We start from the raw sequence: 16755 nt of genomic DNA, 5'->3' as shown, positions 1-16755 counted from the left end.
CTTCCTCATTCATTGCAGGGAGATTCTGTAAACTCTGACTCCTTTCCAGACTCATTTTGGGGTAAGTGAGAAACAACATTTCTAAGTAATTGTGACTAGCTTTCAATATATAATGTTGATAATGTGCCATGTGGCAGATGGCACTTGTTGATAATGTGCCATGTGGCAGATAGCACATGTGATTAAGGATGGTGGTGGGAGGCTAGTGACAGAGAGTGGTGCAGCATTGAAGGTATTGGAAGGATATTTCAAACAACTGTTGAACCGCGAAGGAAGCAACGACGAGCTGGAGCTATCGAGTTATGTGGAGTTGGTGGAGATCACGGAAGAGGAAGTGCAGATGGCATTGAAGAGGATGAAAAAGGGAAGGGCGCCAGGCATTCATAATGTGTAACGTGTGTATGGAGATGATAATTGCAGTGGGAGAAGTCGGAGTCAGGTGGACGAAGAGGTTATTGAATGCATGTATGAGAGATGGGTCAATTCCAGAGGAGTGGAGGACAGGGTTAATTGTGCCGATTATAAAAGGGGTAGGGGGATGTTCAAGATCCGGGGAAATACAGGGGCATTGCACTCAGTCGTCATGAAGGTGCTGGAGAGGGTTCTGGATGGGAGGATAAGGAAAAGTTCGGAGAAGAGCGGCAGGCGTTTAGAAAGGGAAAGGGGAACAACAGACAGGATGTTTACGCTGAGACAGATGGTTGAGAAATGTTTGGAGGTCAAGGTGAAATGGCATTGGGGTTTGTTGTTCTGGAGAAGGTTTACGAAACTGTCGCAAGAGGGATGGTGATGGCGACACTGAGATGGGTGGGAGTGCCAGAAGCAGAAGTTAGGTTGGTGGAAGGGATGTACAAGGGAACGAAGGGAAGAGTTTTGGTTGGTCCTGTGATGTCGTAGGAGTTCAACGTGAACATCGGTTTGAGGCAGGCAAGCGCTCTCAGCCAACTCCTGCTTATCATGGTGATTGAGCTGAGAAGCAGCAAGGTAAACATGTGATGTTTACATGGTGATGGTGATGTGGGTTGGGCAGCAGAGAAAATAAATGAATATCAGCTTATCAGCTTAGAGGGGAAGGAAATCAGACAAGGAAATAGATTTGGGTATCTGGATTGGAACAGTGACGTGGGATGGCAAGTCAGAGGCAGAGGTGCGTAAGAGGATTCAGCTGGGTTTGAATGCGTGGAGGACGTGGTGTGTGTAATGGCAGACACAATTATTTGAAGGAGATTGAAAGGAAAGGTTCTGATGGATGAACTGAGGGAGTACATTGGTGTGCAGATGAGCTTGATGGGGAGACTGGTGAAATGCCGGCTGAGATGGGCTGGACATTTGGTTTGAATGGGGGAAGACATATTGATCAAGAGAGCAGAAAGGTTGGGGGAACAAGGTAGGAGGAAAAGAAGTAGACCACGGTTGATGGGACGATTGTGCGAAGAGAGATATCAGTAAGGTGGGGGTGGTTGGAGAGTTGACTGAGGACAGAGGGGAGTGGAGGAGAATTGTGGTAAAGGCAGGGTAGGAGCTTGGTGCCATCGGACATTACCCCAAATAAAGGGAAAAGAAGGACAACAACAACAATATATACATACATATATATATATATATACACAGACTTGGCATTTAATATGGAATATTTTTCTTTGTGTGGGTGAACTTACTTTTCAAGATGAATTTGAACCAAAAGTTCATTGGAATTATGTTGAAATTATTCTAGATTTTGTTAATGTGACCTTTAAAACAAACAAAAACCACATTTGACATTTCGAAGCAAATAAATTGATCCTTGAAAGTGATGTAAACTGATATCAAACTCGATTCACGGACAGTACTGTGTCAAACTTCTGTACGTTTTCCAGAAGTATCTCTTTATTTTGCACATTAGCCAAATTTTTTTTTAACAAAAACGAAAGTTAAATTACGACTGGGATTACAGAAAATAAAATTACAGCTCAGTACTTCGTGTAACCTCCACGAGTATTCAGGAGAGCACGTACACGTTGAGGCATGCTGTTCACGAGATTTGCCAAGGTTCGGACATGAATCGCTTGCCATGCATTGACAATAGCCTGCTGCAATTCACGCACAGAGGTAGGCTGCTGGTCCAAGTTGTCGATTTGACGCGTTAATTCTGCCCACAAGTTCTCTATCGGATTCATATCCGGGGACATGGCAGGCCACTCCATATGCTCGACACCACGGTCAGCAAGAAAGTGTTGGATTATGCGAGCACAATGACGCCGTGCATTGTCATCTTGGAAGACAAAGTTTCCTCGAAAGGCTGCACGAGCAAATGGAAGCAATGTTTCTTCTAGAATGGCCCTGTGCTTGAACTGGTTCAGGTTTCCATTCCGAACAACCAGGTCAGTTTTGCCCCCTGCATGAAAAGCAGCCCAAACGGTCACCCCACCACCTCCAGCTTGGACTCTTGACACTAAACAATCTTCGTTGTAGGCTTCATGCACTTGTCTTCGCACTCGGACGTGGCCAACTTGACGATAGACCAGAAATCTACACTCGTCACTGAAGATCACGTGATTCCAGTGTCCTGGCTGCCATTGACGGTGCTCTCTGGCCCACTGCAATCGGCGCTGGCAGTGTTGTCTGGTCAGGCGTGGCTTTGTCAGGGGACGCCTGGCACGATAGCCTGCTTGAACCAGTCGTTGGTTGACTAGCCTTCTGGATACAGGCACATTTGTCAGTTGCTGCCACTCAGCCCTAAGCCGATTAGCTGACTTGGTAGGGCCATTGCGGACTAACCGGTGCAGCTGGCGATCATCCCTCCTTGTGGTTCTGCGGGGACGTCCTGGCCTCAGTATTGGAGAAGGGACACCCCTCTGAGCATTTCGTTTCAGGATCTTTGACACCTGACCTTGAGTGATGCCATACTGCCGAGCAATAGCACGCTGTTTCATGCCGGAATTTCGTAAAGCCACCACTCCATGACAAACAGCATTGTCGAGTTGACGGACCATCTCCAGAGGAAGTGGCAATAACTTTTGTAGATGGGCAGCAGTTGTTTTCCACTAATACAGAACGCAACAACCCTTATATACCTGATTGTGAAGCCAATCGTCAAATGTACCTGGCCGTACATTTTGTCACGCCACCTGTGATATAATCCTGATATTGACTTCTTGCTGCGACAGACAATCAGTGACGTGGTTCTTTCAACAAAGAAATCACCGAAGCGTAAAATATTGTAACGAATTTGAGAAAGTGTAACGAATGTGAGAATTATGGTTTTGTTGTGTGTAAATGTCACCCTCCGTAATGTAAAGAAAGGTCGAAGGTCGTCCTCTTAGTTAATTCCATAAACATACACGCAGGGCACCATATATCCTTTTAAATAGTTATTCCCTTATTCTATGTAGTTTAAGGCTGTGTTTCCCAATAGTCGACTCTCCATTGCACCGAATTAAATAAGATTAGGTCCCATCTTCAAAGTGCCAGGTTTGGATGGTTTTCGCCGCAAATGGACTCCATTGAGCACGCGGTCGGTTGGGAGAAGAAAGGCGTGTCTCCGCACCTCGTCATAGAAAGGAGGAGTGAGTCGGCCCCGCTCAACCAACCCAGCACGAAGGGGTTTGGCTTGAGCGGGCGGAGAGAGAACGCTCTGGTAGGTTCGCGAAGGTTCAAGGGTGGGGCTTATATAACCCGCGGGAGACGCCCCCACCTCAGATGAGTCCAAGCAGATGAGCTACAGAGATGAGATACATGCCGCGCTGCATATGAGATACGTGCCGCGCTGCAGAGGAGATACAGACCGAGGCAACGCAAGGAGCGCGCGACGCAGCAGTGCGGAAAAAGGAACTTCGCCCGCACAGTTTGGAACCACGGGAGTTCGCACGACCGCGGCTCGGCTTTTTGACGGCGGTGCCTTCCGGCCCGACCGTGCCCAGTCCCCGCTGGACCTTCCTTGCCTCTCCAAGCCATCCACCTTCAGCCATTCATTCCTGCCTGCATTCCCCGTGTAAGTGTGATCGTTCGTCTGTCTTTCACGTTGTCCTGGGGTATTAATTAAGCTTGTATAGTTAAGCTAATAATTGCACTGTGTCTCCTTCCATTCTTTCTGTCTTTATTTTATTATCCTTCCTTCTTCCTTGGTTATTTTTGGTCTTGTAAATAATAGTAATAAATTACACTTGTTCTTCCTACCTTCGTCTTCTTCTTCACATTCGGTCGCTTTAGTGATTTCCCCCATTGAGGGCCCGTGGCGCGATTCGGCCGATGAAGATTAATCGGGTCAGTCTTGGTAACCGGCTCACGGTGCAGTTCGCTTCGCTCGGCACAACTAGTCCATTACGCTGCGACCGTGGGCGGGGGAGTATTTCCTTGCGTACCGGTGGGTGTTGGTATTTAGGTCATAGGATGGTTGGGCCTAATACCCTACCCAGCGCCGACCGGGCGTGATGTCATACCCCCAGCACCACGTCGGCCAGTCATAGACGAGGGGACTAATCCCCCCTTGGTAAGTGGGGAAGGCCGACGTTGGATTCCGTAACAATATACTCACCAGATTGATATAATGAGTTCAGAAAGTAAACCCAAGTCAAGAAAAAATATATATTCCATATTAAATGCCAAGTCTGTGTATATATATATATATATATATATATATATATATATATATATATATATATATATATATATATATATATATATATATATATATATATATATATATATATATATATATATATATATATATATATAATATATATTATATATATATATATATATATATATATATATATATATATATATTGTTGTGGATATGAGAATGTTTTTTTATTTTATTGTTGTTGTAAAACGTTGTTGTAAAAGGTTGTTGTAAAAGGTTGTTGTAAAATATCACCCCTCCTCCCTCCGTTTGTGGTTGTATAAAGGTCAAAGGGCGTTTCCGTAGTTAGTCCATAAAACATACATGCAGGACACGATATATCTTTTTTGACAGTTATATCCTTATTATGTGTATTAGTGTAAGGCTGTGTCTTCCATTAATTGAAATACTCCATTGCACCAGTGAAAGAGAATAGATCCCCTTTCCTTCCCATCCCCAAAAATCTCCCTTTCCTTCCCATCCCCAAAACCTCCATTTCCATATTACATCCCCTCTCGTCACTGCTGAGCCCTCGATTCCCAATCACCTCCCCTCCAATAACCGCCATTGACCATGTGCTTTGAGTCGGAGAACAAAGGCGTGTCTCCACCTCGTCAGAGGGGAGGAGGGGCGTGCCCGCCCGTCATCCAGGGCGGAGCCCGAGGGTCGCGCGACCAACCAGGGCCGAGGTGAGCACCCCGATGGGCGTGTCCAAAACGCCGGGGGCGTAATCGCTGGAGGCGCTATAAAAGGCGCAAAACGGAAGTGGTCACGAGGAGTTGGTGAGAGATGCACTCTGAGTTGGTCTGAGTCGGTTGCCAGTAGAGGGTCTGAGTCGGTTGGTCACAAAGGGTTGGTCTTGGTGAGAGAGGTCTGAGTTGGTCTGAGTTGGTCGTCAAGAGAGTGGTGGTAAAGAGTGAGGGACCAAGAAAGAGTTGAGGGTTTAGACGAGTGGGACAAGGCCTGGCAAGGCAAGTGGAGGCGGCAGCAGCAGCGACACCCGGCAGCCGCTTGGGGCCTGGGCGGCGGTTTGGAGCAGGGCCGAAAAGGAACGGCGGCTGCTAAACGCGCCGATCGTGCTGCATGACCCCCCTTTGGACCTCCCTCTCCCTCCAGCCCTCCACATCCTGCGATTCCTGCAATTCCCCGCGTGAGTCAGTGTCTTTTGTTTGTTCTGTCCTGGGATAAGTTAAGCCTGTAGATAAGCTAGTATTTGCACTGTGTCACCTGCGTCTTATGTGTTGTAAATAAACTTAATTGCTCCTTTTTGCTTGTGTGTGTAAATAATAAACCCCATTACTCGTCTGTACGTCTTCTCGTTTTAATTCCTTTTCCTCTTTGCATTCGTCGTTTTTGTCTTTTCCCTCATTGAGCAGCTACGGTGCGATACGGCCAAAGTTCTGGGTGAATCGGGTGAGTTTTGTTCGGTCGCGGTCTTACACCACCGCTCGGTCTATAACATCTGTCCGCGACCTGTAACAATTGGTGTCGGGGAGTGAGATCGATCCGGAGCGCGCTTCACGCGCTCAAAATTATAAAGTACCGAAATTTATTTTGTTTTATAAAGTAAAACCCGAATTTTGAAATCGCGCCATGGCTGTTCAAGGCGACGGGATGCCGGTGGGAGAGATAGAGGGGTTAGAAGTAACCCAGGACTTCGGGGAAGAAAGGGAAGAGGAGAGCAATTAGGTGGTTGAGGGTGTATCAGGTGCACAAAATGGCGGCCTCGCGCACATGGTTATTGTGGCGCCAAATATCAGCCACGCCCGTGACCGTAGCAGCGCCGCCGATGGATTGGGGCCTTTTTATGATCCAAATGAAGGCCCTTATGGATGCTCAGAGTGAGCAAATAAGGGCTCAGAGTGAGCAATTGGGCGTAATGGGGGGCCAAATGGGCGTAATGGGGGGCCAAATGGGGGTAATGAGGGACGAAGCGAGGGGTACTGGGGAGGAGTTAGACAAGAAATTTGGGAAGTTAGACAATAATTTTGAGGGGTTAGACAACGGGATAAAAGAAGTAAAGAATGGGTTAACGGGGGTGGAAAATAGAATGGCTGCCCAGGAGAATCAGTTAGAAGGGGTGAAAAATGGGTTAATGGGGCTAGAAAACAGGATGGAAGGCAAATTGCGGGAGATAGGGGAGCAATCCGCCCGAGAAATTAAACAAATGGGAGAGCAGATAGAGGAGGTAAAAATTGGGGTAGAAACCAAACTGGATGCTCAGAGGGATGAATTGGGACAGATGAGGGTGGCATCTACAAAAGAGATGGGGGAGATGAAGGAGGAGATACGACGGGGTGTGGGTGAGGAGGTCTCGGGGCTACGCGAGGAGGTAAAGCGAGGTGAAAAGCGTATAGAGGAAGAGGTGAGAAATAATACGGCTAAGTTACAAGGGGGAATAGAAGATCTGACGGAGGAGGTGGAACAGCTGACAGAGGGACAAACTAAGTTAGTGGAGCAGGTTCAAAGGAACACTGCAGTACTCGGAGGGTTAAAGGCGACACAAAAAGAAATTAAAAATGACTTGATAGCGACACAGAGGCAATGTCAGATGGTACGGGAGGAACTGACAATGAGGGTGGAGGAGGTGACAGAGATAATGGAGACAAAGGACCGGCAGGTGAGGATGCACATAGAGACGGTCACGGTAGCCCTAGAGGACGAACTTGAGGAGACGCACCGAGAAATAAAAGAGGTTAAACAAAAACTAGAGGAAGTGGAAGAAGAGGTGAGTGAAATTAAGAAGGGACGGACAGAAACTAAGAGAGAAATCCAGGAGGAGGGAATGGAATATGTACAAGGTCTGTGTTCAAATCATGATGAGGTGCTCACTAACCAAATAAAAAGTTTGCAGGTGGCAAAGGAGGTGCGGAGACGAAGTACGGAGGTGAGTGGCAATGTATATGATGTGAGGAAAGCTTCAGTCGGCTTGGGGGTTGCTTTGGATCCGGGTGTTCGTGAAAGGCCGTTGGTGAAGTGTGTGACAGGTCAGGTGTGCGAAAAAAGAGGTGTGCGAGAATGTCCGACCATGGGGTGTGTGAGGAAAAAGTGCACGCCAAGGAGTGAGTGTGCCGTCAGGAGTGAGCCGGTCGTAGCGCGTGTGCGAGGGAGCACAGGGAAGCGCGGTGTGGTGAGTGTTACGGAGGAAGTAACGAAAAAGTGTGCACGAGAGGATGCGCGAGAAAGGTGTGTAACGGACGGGTGCATGAGGAAAGAGTGTGCTGTCGAGAGTAAGGGTGAGTGCGCGGTCAAGAATGGAGGTGAGAGTAGTGAGAGTGAAACGGAGCGTGAGTTGGTTATGACAGGTGAGCGAGGATGTACACCTGGAATGGAAGGATGCACACCTGGAATGGTAGAGCGTGTGTGGGAAGGCACATTTGAGTTGGTGGTGAGGCACATGGTTGGGTGTGCGAATGAGAGCACACCTGTGATTGTCACGGAGGAAGTGACCGAGGAGGGGGCGCGAAGAGGTGTGTTGGTGAGGTGTGCGACCAACGAATGTGTGCCAAAGTGTTCGGTGGTCGGGTGTGTGACCAAGTCGGCGAGCGGAGTGAGTGTACCGAGGTGTGTAAGGAAAGGTACGAGGAGAATGGGAACAGCTGCATGTATGAGCAAGAAAGGGGTAGCGTATGCTTGTAAGCATCCAGGTGAGGCGTCGACGGTAACCAGGTTAAAGGTTAGAACGACTTATAGCCGACTCGGGCCCTCGGTGCGCGTCGGGCAGCTTCGCGTGCCGCGAGAACCAGCGGGGATCCGAGCCACGGCGGGTTCGAAAGGACCGCCGTGCGCGATCCACGCTGGGCCTCGCGTGGAACGGCCGCGTCCGGGCTCCACTAGACGGAGCGGGCCGCCCGATAGGAAGGGTCGTCATGGCGACCACTTTCTATTGAGACGTGCCGGCAGGTCGAGATCGGGACATTGGATGGCTCCACGCCGAGGTGGTGCGTGGGATCTCGGCCCGGGTAAGCCCCCATCCCTGCCACGAATGCGGGACGTATCCAGCCGCTGGCACAAAAGAACCCGCGTTCATGGCTCGGCTGTACGAAGCCGAGCTTTCGAAGGAAATTGCGCACCGAGAGGATGTAATAAGTAGACGGGTGATGAGGATAGTGTTTTGGCCCCGAAATTAGAAAAAAGCAAAATTTGATGATGGTATGGGTAGAATTGGCAGTAAATGGAAAATTTTTGAATTGGTTGGAATCTGGACGAACAAAATTGATAGTGAGAGACCCCCGATGTGGGGGGATGGCAAATCCACCATCCCTCACAGGTGGGGCAAATGCGCAATAGCTTATGGGGTGTATGGCAGTGAAAACTAGCCCGGGTGGGTTAGGTTATATTGTAGGGATCTAGCGAAGATGACATTAGGTAACGTTAAGTTTAGTTAGTGACTGATACCTGTAGTGGGGACGCAGGTAGATTAGTGTGGATTATAATGACGAGGGAGCGCAATAGTTTAAAGGGGCGACTGGGAAGCGCAAGTTTCAGAGGGGAGTAGTTAGCTGAGATGATGCCGTGTGTGTGAGGATTGAACAGGTGAGAATGGAACAGGTGTGATTGCACAGGTGTGCAACTGAACAGGTGTATGGAGCAGTGTATGAGGGAGTAGTGGTGATTGCGTGTTGTGTTGACCAAATGGTCCAGGAAGAGGAGGAGGGTGCAGGTGGCACCAGGTAGGATTGCACAGGTGTGCAACGACAGGCGAATGAAAGACAGGTGTATGGAATAAATGGTCTGGAGGATTGGAATGGATGGTCGTGGAGTGAGAATGGTGGAAATTGTGGAGTGGAGTGGATGGTGCGAAGGTGTGAATGGGGGAAGAGTGGACCCCCATCACGGATACCCGGGGCGGGTAGTGCAAGTGTTAGGTAGAGGGTATAGGTAAATTGTGGTTGGATATTGGCATCTGTGGTGCGAGGTGAAAGAATGGTATTTGGATGGGTGCATTAGTGTCGTGGAAATGGCTGGGCGTGTAGCCTGTTAGTGTGTGTAGTTGGTTGGGCGCTCCACCACTGTGAGGATGTCGGCCAGGTGAGGCCGCAGGTGGGCTCTGGGAGCCGGTAGTAGTTGTTGTGGATGGGGCCCGAGGATCCGGAGGACGGACCCGGGTAGCCCAGTGCCAGAGGGCACTGAGTGGGGTGACAGAGCCAGGAGGGGCCTGCCCCAGTTAGATAGGTTAGGGTGAGGAGCTAGGTAAGCTCGGGTGGCAACTACAGTGGTGGAGGTGTGCAGGTGGGTAGACCTGCTGGGAGAGTTACACGTCGCAGCCCAGAAATTGTGCGAGGGCACCGGGAGATGAATCGGGGGAGTGAGACCCCAAATTGAGAAGCACCACAGTTTGGGCAATGGGAATTGGTTATTAGAACCCATAGTGTAAGTTGGCCAATGGATTGGCAGGGAAAGACCCCGGGTAGTGTAAAGTGTGTTAAAGTCATTTAGAAAATAGTTAGGATGAAGGATCTCCTCGCACCATCTGCATCCACTCACCTGAGGTGACAGGTACTCCACACCATGCCATGTTTTGATTATTTTTTATGATGCAAATGTTTGGATTGTGAGACGCATCATGACGTGGGTGTGACATTGTGCGTAATTCCATCTCTCCCTCCTTATGAGGATTGATGATGAATTGGTGATGGCAAATTTTGAAGTAGAGGGATTGTAGAGACGAATTTGGTATAGGGGAAATATGGGGAAGACGTGACAGTAGTGACGAATTTGTAAATGTGTAGATTTTTGTACATATGGGGTAAGGGCAAGGGTAGGGTAGGTGACAGGGGGGTGACGTACGGTAGGGACGAGCTTTCTCACTTCGCCCTCCGTACGCATTTCGCCTTGCATTGCCTTATTGATGTGTACCCTTGTGACCTTACCCCTCGCTCAATTGTCTTTCCCCTTTTGTCTCCCACATGACCTGTGCGCCGTTGGGCGCCGAGGGGAGCGTGCGTGGGTCGGCCATTGTGCGCCCGAAATTCCCAGAACCAGCTGTCTGCATCGATGCACCACATTATGGACCACATGCCTGTGGCCGAGCACCACTTATGGACCCCATGGGTTGGGGCATGGCCCCTCTGCTGGAACCGGCCATGAGGGCCCGAAATCTTGCTGGCGGACCTTGGCCACAGGGCACCGGTGCCCCACAGGTGAACCACACATAGTCGGCCCTGTGGGCCATAAATAAAGCAAATAAAAAAGGACACATTGGGCACACTTTATTGAAAATAGGCCGCCAGTAAGCAAAGCAAAATGAAAATGACAACATCTGGAAGACAAATAATAATCACCAGCAGAGGGAGCCGAAGAGCAAGAGACCACCTGCAGGGTTAGGGGTTGTTGATTTTATTTTATTGTTGAACATTGATGAACAATGGTGACTGCACCGATTGGTGCTTGGGCTTGTATTGGTGCGTTTTTGGGTGCGTTCATGGTGCGTCGATGCAGAGCAGACTGTCTCCCCCCCCCCCCCCCCCCCCCCCCGAAAGAACAATTACAGGTCCTGGGTTAGTTTTGTAAATAAAAATAGCGTCAATTGTAAATAATGCTTCCCACCGTCAGTGTGTAGTTTGAAGACCATTCCGCAATTCGGTTAACTGTGGGCGTAAGTCTGTTAGGCAGGGTGCAATGGAGCAGCGGGACACATTTATTATGTTTTAAAACTGTCGCACTCAGGGTCAGGTTAAAAGTAGAGGGAACTACACCTACGTGCCACACTAAGGTAAAAGTTATAGGCCCGGGACGTGCCTAAGGGGAGGAGGGTGCAGTGTTGTGGATATGAGAATGTTTTTTTATTTTATTGTTGTTGTAAAACGTTGTTGTAAAAGGTTATTGTAAAATATCACCCCTCCTCCCTCCGTTTGTGGTTGTATAAAGGTCAAAGGGCGTTTCCGTAGTTAGTCCATAAAACATACATGCAGGACACGATATATCTTTTTTGACAGTTATATCCTTATTATGTGTATTAGTGTAAGGCTGTGTCTTCCATTAATTGAAATACTCCATTGCACCAGTGAAAGAGAATAGATCCCCTTTCCTTCCCATCCCCAAAAATCTCCCTTTCCTTCCCATCCCCAAAACCTCCATTTCCATATTACATCCCCTCTCGTCACTGCTGAGCCCTCGATTCCCAATCACCTCCCCTCCAATAACCGCCATTGACCATGTGCTTTGAGTCGGAGAAGAAAGGCGTGTCTCCACCTCGTCAGAGGGGAGGAGGGGCGTGCCCGCCCGTCGTCATCCAGGGCGGAGCCCGAGGGTCGCGCGACCAACCAGGGCCGAGGTGAGCACCCCGATGGGCGTGTCCAAAACGCCGGGGGCGTAATCGCTGGAGGCGCTATAAAAGGCGCAAAACGGAAGTGGTCACGAGGAGTTGGTGAGAGATGCACTCTGAGTTGGTCTGAGTCGGTTGCCAGTAGAGGGTCTGAGTCGGTTGGTCACAAAGGGTTGGTCTTGGTGAGAGAGGTCTGAGTTGGTCTGAGTTGGTCGTCAAGAGAGTGGTGGTAAAGAGTGAGGGACCAAGAAAGAGTTGAGGGTTTAGACGAGTGGGACAAGGCCTGGCAAGGCAAGTGGAGGCGGCAGCAGCACCGACACCCGGCAGCCGCTTGGGGCCTGGGCGGCGGTTTGGAGCAGGGCCGAAAAGGAACGGCGGCTGCTAAACGCGCCGATCGTGCTGCATGACCCCCCTTTGGACCTCCCTCTCCTCCAGCCCTCCACATCCTGCGATTCCTGCAATTCCCCGCGTGAGTCAGTGTCTTTTGTTTGTTCTGTCCTGGGATAAGTTAAGCCTGTAGATAAGCTAGTATTTGCACTGTGTCACCTGCGTCTTATGTGTTGTAAATAAACTTAATTGCTCCTTTTTGCTTGTGTGTGTAAATAATAAACCCCATTACTCGTCTGTACGTCTTCTCGTTTTAATTCCTTTTCCTCTTTGCATTCGTCGTTTTTGTCTTTTCCCTCATTGAGCAGCTACGGTGCGATACGGCCAAAGTTCTGGGTGAATCGGGTGAGTTTTGTTAGGTCGCGGTCTTACACCACCGCTCGGTCTATAACATCTGTCCGTGACCTGTAACAATATATATGTATATATATATGTATGTATATATATAATATATATATATATATATATATATATATATATATATATATATATATATATATATATATATATATAGATATATATATATATATATATATATATAGATATATATATAGATAGATAGATATATATATATATATATATATATATATATATATATATATATATATATATATATATATATATATATATATATATATATATATATATATATATATATATATATATATATATACATATATATATATATATATAGATATATATATCCAAATATATGTGCAGTTCTCCAGCTTTCAATGAGCGCAAGTAATGACGTCATTGCCATGTACATACGCTCTGCCTGTCAAGTTCTCAAGAGAACCCTCTGACAGAGCAGAATTTTGATCTTAGTTCAGATACTGTCATAAGTATAGTATTTTATTTTACCAGATATTTTATTTTACCAGATACATATTTTACCAGATGGCATCAGCCCACGGGTCCTAAAATCCTGCTCTGCCGCTCTATCTCACCCTCTCTCTGTACTTTTCACCCTATCCTTTGCTCAAGGTGATCTGCCAGCATCCTGGAAATCAGCAAACATTACCGCTTTACACAAAAAAGGTGCAAAAACAGATCCTTGCAACTACAGACCAATCAGCCTGCTCCCAATTATCAGCAAAGTCATGGAATCCATCATTGCTTCGGATATGAAATCTTTCCTCTTCTCAATGGCTTGATCTCTGATCATCAATTTCGTTTCAGACCAGGTCACTCTACTCTGGACATGCTGCTTCTGCTGTCTCAACAATGGATGGAGGTCCTCAATGCCAAACAGGAAATCAGAGCTGTCTCCCTTGACATATCACGTGCCTTCGATACGGTCTGGCACCCAGCTCTGCTCACCAAACTCTCCTCCTATGGTATCCATGGAAATCTCCATGCATGGCTTGCGGACTTCCTCTCTGGTCGTAGTCAACGTGTGGCCCTGAATGGATTTCTCTCATCTCCCCTTCCCGTTCAGGCTGGAGTTCCCCAAGGCAGTGTGCTGGGCCCTGTGCTTTTTCTGGTCTTTATCAATGATCTCTCCGACTCTCTGGAAAATCCTCTGTATCTCTTTGCTGATGACTCCACTCTCTGCCGCTCCATTCCTCTTCCCTCAGATCGGCAGTCTGCAGCCTCCTCACTCTCTGAAGACCTGGACAAAATCACAGACTGGTCAAACATGTGGAACATGTCTTTCAATCCTGACAAATCTCACACTCTTACTATGTCTCTCCGAAAAGATCGACTGGACAACCCTCCCATCTACTTTCTCAACAATCCTCTCCAAGAAGTTCTGTCGCTCAAGCTTTTGGGTCTCACCATCTGCCATGATCTTTCTTGGGAAAACCACATTTCCAAGCTGGCCTCCAAAGCCAGTCGCCGACTGGGCATCCTCCGTCGTGCGAAGTCCTTCCTCGGCACACCTGAGCTCCTCACCACATACAAGGCTTTCATCCGCAGCTCAATGGAATACTGTTCTCCCCTATGGGCTGGTGCTCCTGCTTCACACCTGGCTCGGCTTCACGCTGTTGAATCCAAAGCTTTCAGAATCATTGGAATCTCCCGCGATGAAGCTATCTCTGAGGGCCTTTCACTCACTCACCGCAGGCAGGTAGGTGGTCTTTCTGTCTTCTACCGACTCCTCTCCGGCCTTGCTCCCCCAGCTCTCTCTGTGCTCTGTCCCCCAAATATTCCTACAGGTCGCACAAGATCTGCCAGCCACCCTCTGATGGTTAAACTGCCGAAATCTCGGCTCTCTGCTCACCTTCACTCTTTCATTCCTCTTTTCTCCCGCCTCTGGAACAAACTCCCACACTCACTTCAATCACACTCCTCCCTCCAGGTCTTCAAAACCGCTGTTCACCACCATCTCTTATCTTCCCCCATCCAAAACCTTGATCTTTTCTACCCCCACTAATTCACCCCAGATCCACCTTGTTTGAAATTCCAACTGCTTTCCTGGAAGTCTTGGCAGTGTCCATATGTTTATACCTCTCCCACCCCCCCCCCCCCCCTTTCCCATGCCTACCCCCCAAAGCCCTCTCCCTCCCACAGTTCTCTCGATGTCTCCATGTCTCTCGGTCCCTGCTCTCAAATGTTGTGTTTGTGTCCTTCCCCCTCTCTCCCCATCTTGTCTACCGCTCCCGATGTTATTTGTTTTGTGTGTCTGTTTGTCTTTCTGTGTGATTAATGTTCGCTCTTTCACGAGCCTCGATCTTGTATACAAAAAAAAAAAAAAAAAAAAATGTATGTAAAACTCAGTTACCGACCTGGTTTCGCCCTTTTGAGGCTCATCAGGGCAACGCAGTGAGTACTGCATACACTTATGACTCTGAAAACCTTTCGGTTATATACCAGTCACTTTGCGATTTCATACCATCAGTGGTGAACCGCCATTAAGGTATCCCATCCAGCTATGCTGTACCTTAATGGGAGCGATAAGTGCCATCTGCCACATGGCACATTACCTCTGGTATCCACTCATTATCTGGTATCCACCATGTACATGGCAGTGACGTCATTACTTGCGCTCATTGAAAGCTGGAGAACTGCACATATATTTGGATTGGTTTGCTCCCGGCTGCATCCAGTGGATTCCATATAATGAGTGGATACCAGAGGTAATGTGCCATGTGGCAGATGGCACTTATCGCTCCCATTAAGGTACAGCATAGCTGGATGGGATACCTTAATGGCGGTTCACCACTGATGGTATGAAATCGCAAAGTGACTGATATATATAGATATATATATATATATATATATATATATATATATATTCATGTGAAAAAGTAAGTACACCCCATGAAAAGTTTTGACTTTTTCAACATATTTCAACATACAGCTATTTGATCTTTATTTCAACAATATTGATAGATAAAGGTGATATAATATAACAAATATCATGAAACATTTATATTTTGTAGTCCATTGTATAATTTAAATAAATATCAATGCAAATTTCGCATGTGGAAAAAGTAAGTACACCCCAACATTTATCACTACTTCAAATACCTAAAATTAGAATCAGGTGCACCAGCTCAGGTGCAAATGATTAGACATCATTAGAGAGGATCTTGGAGGAACCTGTCTTATTTAAACCTCAGACATTTCGTTTGGTTTGCTCTTTGTTGTTGAAGAGTGCGGCGTCACCATGTCTAGATCAAAAGAGCTCACTGAGGCCTTCAGAATGAAGGTTATAGATGCCTACGAGTCTGGGAAGGGATTTATAAAAGATCTCCAAACAATTTGAAATCAATCATTCGACTGTCCGGAAGATCATCTACAAGTGGAGAAGATTCCAAACAACTGCCAACTTGTTCAGGCCAGGCCGCTCCAGCAAGTTCAGCCCGAGAGCAGACCGCAAGATGCTGAAAGAAGTCTCTAAGAACCCCAGAATGTCATCACGGGACTTACAGGTAGCTCTTGTCACTGTTAATGTCAAAGTGCACGAGTCTACCATGAGAAAGAGGCTGCACAAATTTGATCTACATGGGAGGTGTGCCAGGAGGAAACCTTTGCTGTCCAGAAAGAACATCAGGGCAAGACTAAAGTTTGCCAATGAACACCTAGCAAAGACCAGCACTTCTGGAACAATGTGCTCTGGATAGATGAGTCAAAGGTAGAGCTATTTGGCCACAGTACCAAAAGGCATGTTTGGCGAAAACGAAATACAGCATTTGACCACAAGAACCTGATACCAACTGTAAAGCATGGTGGTGGAAATATTATGGTTTGGGGCAGCTTTGCTGCATCAGGGCCTGGGCAGCTCACCATCGTAGAATCCACTATGGATTCTTCATTGTACCAGAGGGTGCTTGAGGATAATGTGAGGCCATCTGTCGGAAAGTTGAAGCTCAACCGAAGGTGGACCTTGCAACATGACAATGACCTTAAACATACCAGTAAATCCACCAAGGAATGGCTGAAAAGAAAGAAATGGAGGGTTCTGGAATGGCCATGTCAAAGCCCGGATCTAAATCCCACCGAGATGTTGTGGGGGGATTTGAAACGAGCTGTGCATGCAAGAAACCCCTCA

The 16755-nt window shown here is 47.6% G+C and overlaps 2 protein-coding genes across 3 annotated transcripts in view; one reads left to right on the top strand and one right to left on the bottom strand.

The window, feature by feature from the left end:
* Positions 1 to 16755, top strand: part of LOC137438656 (phosphatidylinositol 4-phosphate 3-kinase C2 domain-containing subunit beta) — a 156264-nt gene that overhangs the window by 30537 nt on the left and 108972 nt on the right. For both annotated transcript variants that reach the window (XM_068133889.2, XM_068133890.2), the window contains exon 10: positions 19 to 61. In XM_068133889.2, coding sequence (XP_067989990.2) covers positions 19 to 61 — 43 coding nt within the window. The remainder of the gene's footprint in view (positions 1 to 18; positions 62 to 16755) is intronic.
* The window catches only part of CENATAC (centrosomal AT-AC splicing factor), a 480847-nt gene that overhangs the window by 383584 nt on the left and 80508 nt on the right, over positions 1 to 16755 (bottom strand). The window lies entirely within an intron of this gene.

This window comes from Myxine glutinosa, chromosome 13, assembly GCF_964187855.1.
Source record: "Myxine glutinosa chromosome 13, kmMyxGlut1.1, whole genome shotgun sequence".
NCBI classification, from domain to species: Eukaryota; Metazoa; Chordata; class Myxini; order Myxiniformes; family Myxinidae; genus Myxine; species Myxine glutinosa.
Note: the sequence above shows the minus strand (reverse complement) of the source record. Positions and strands in the feature narration are given on the sequence as shown.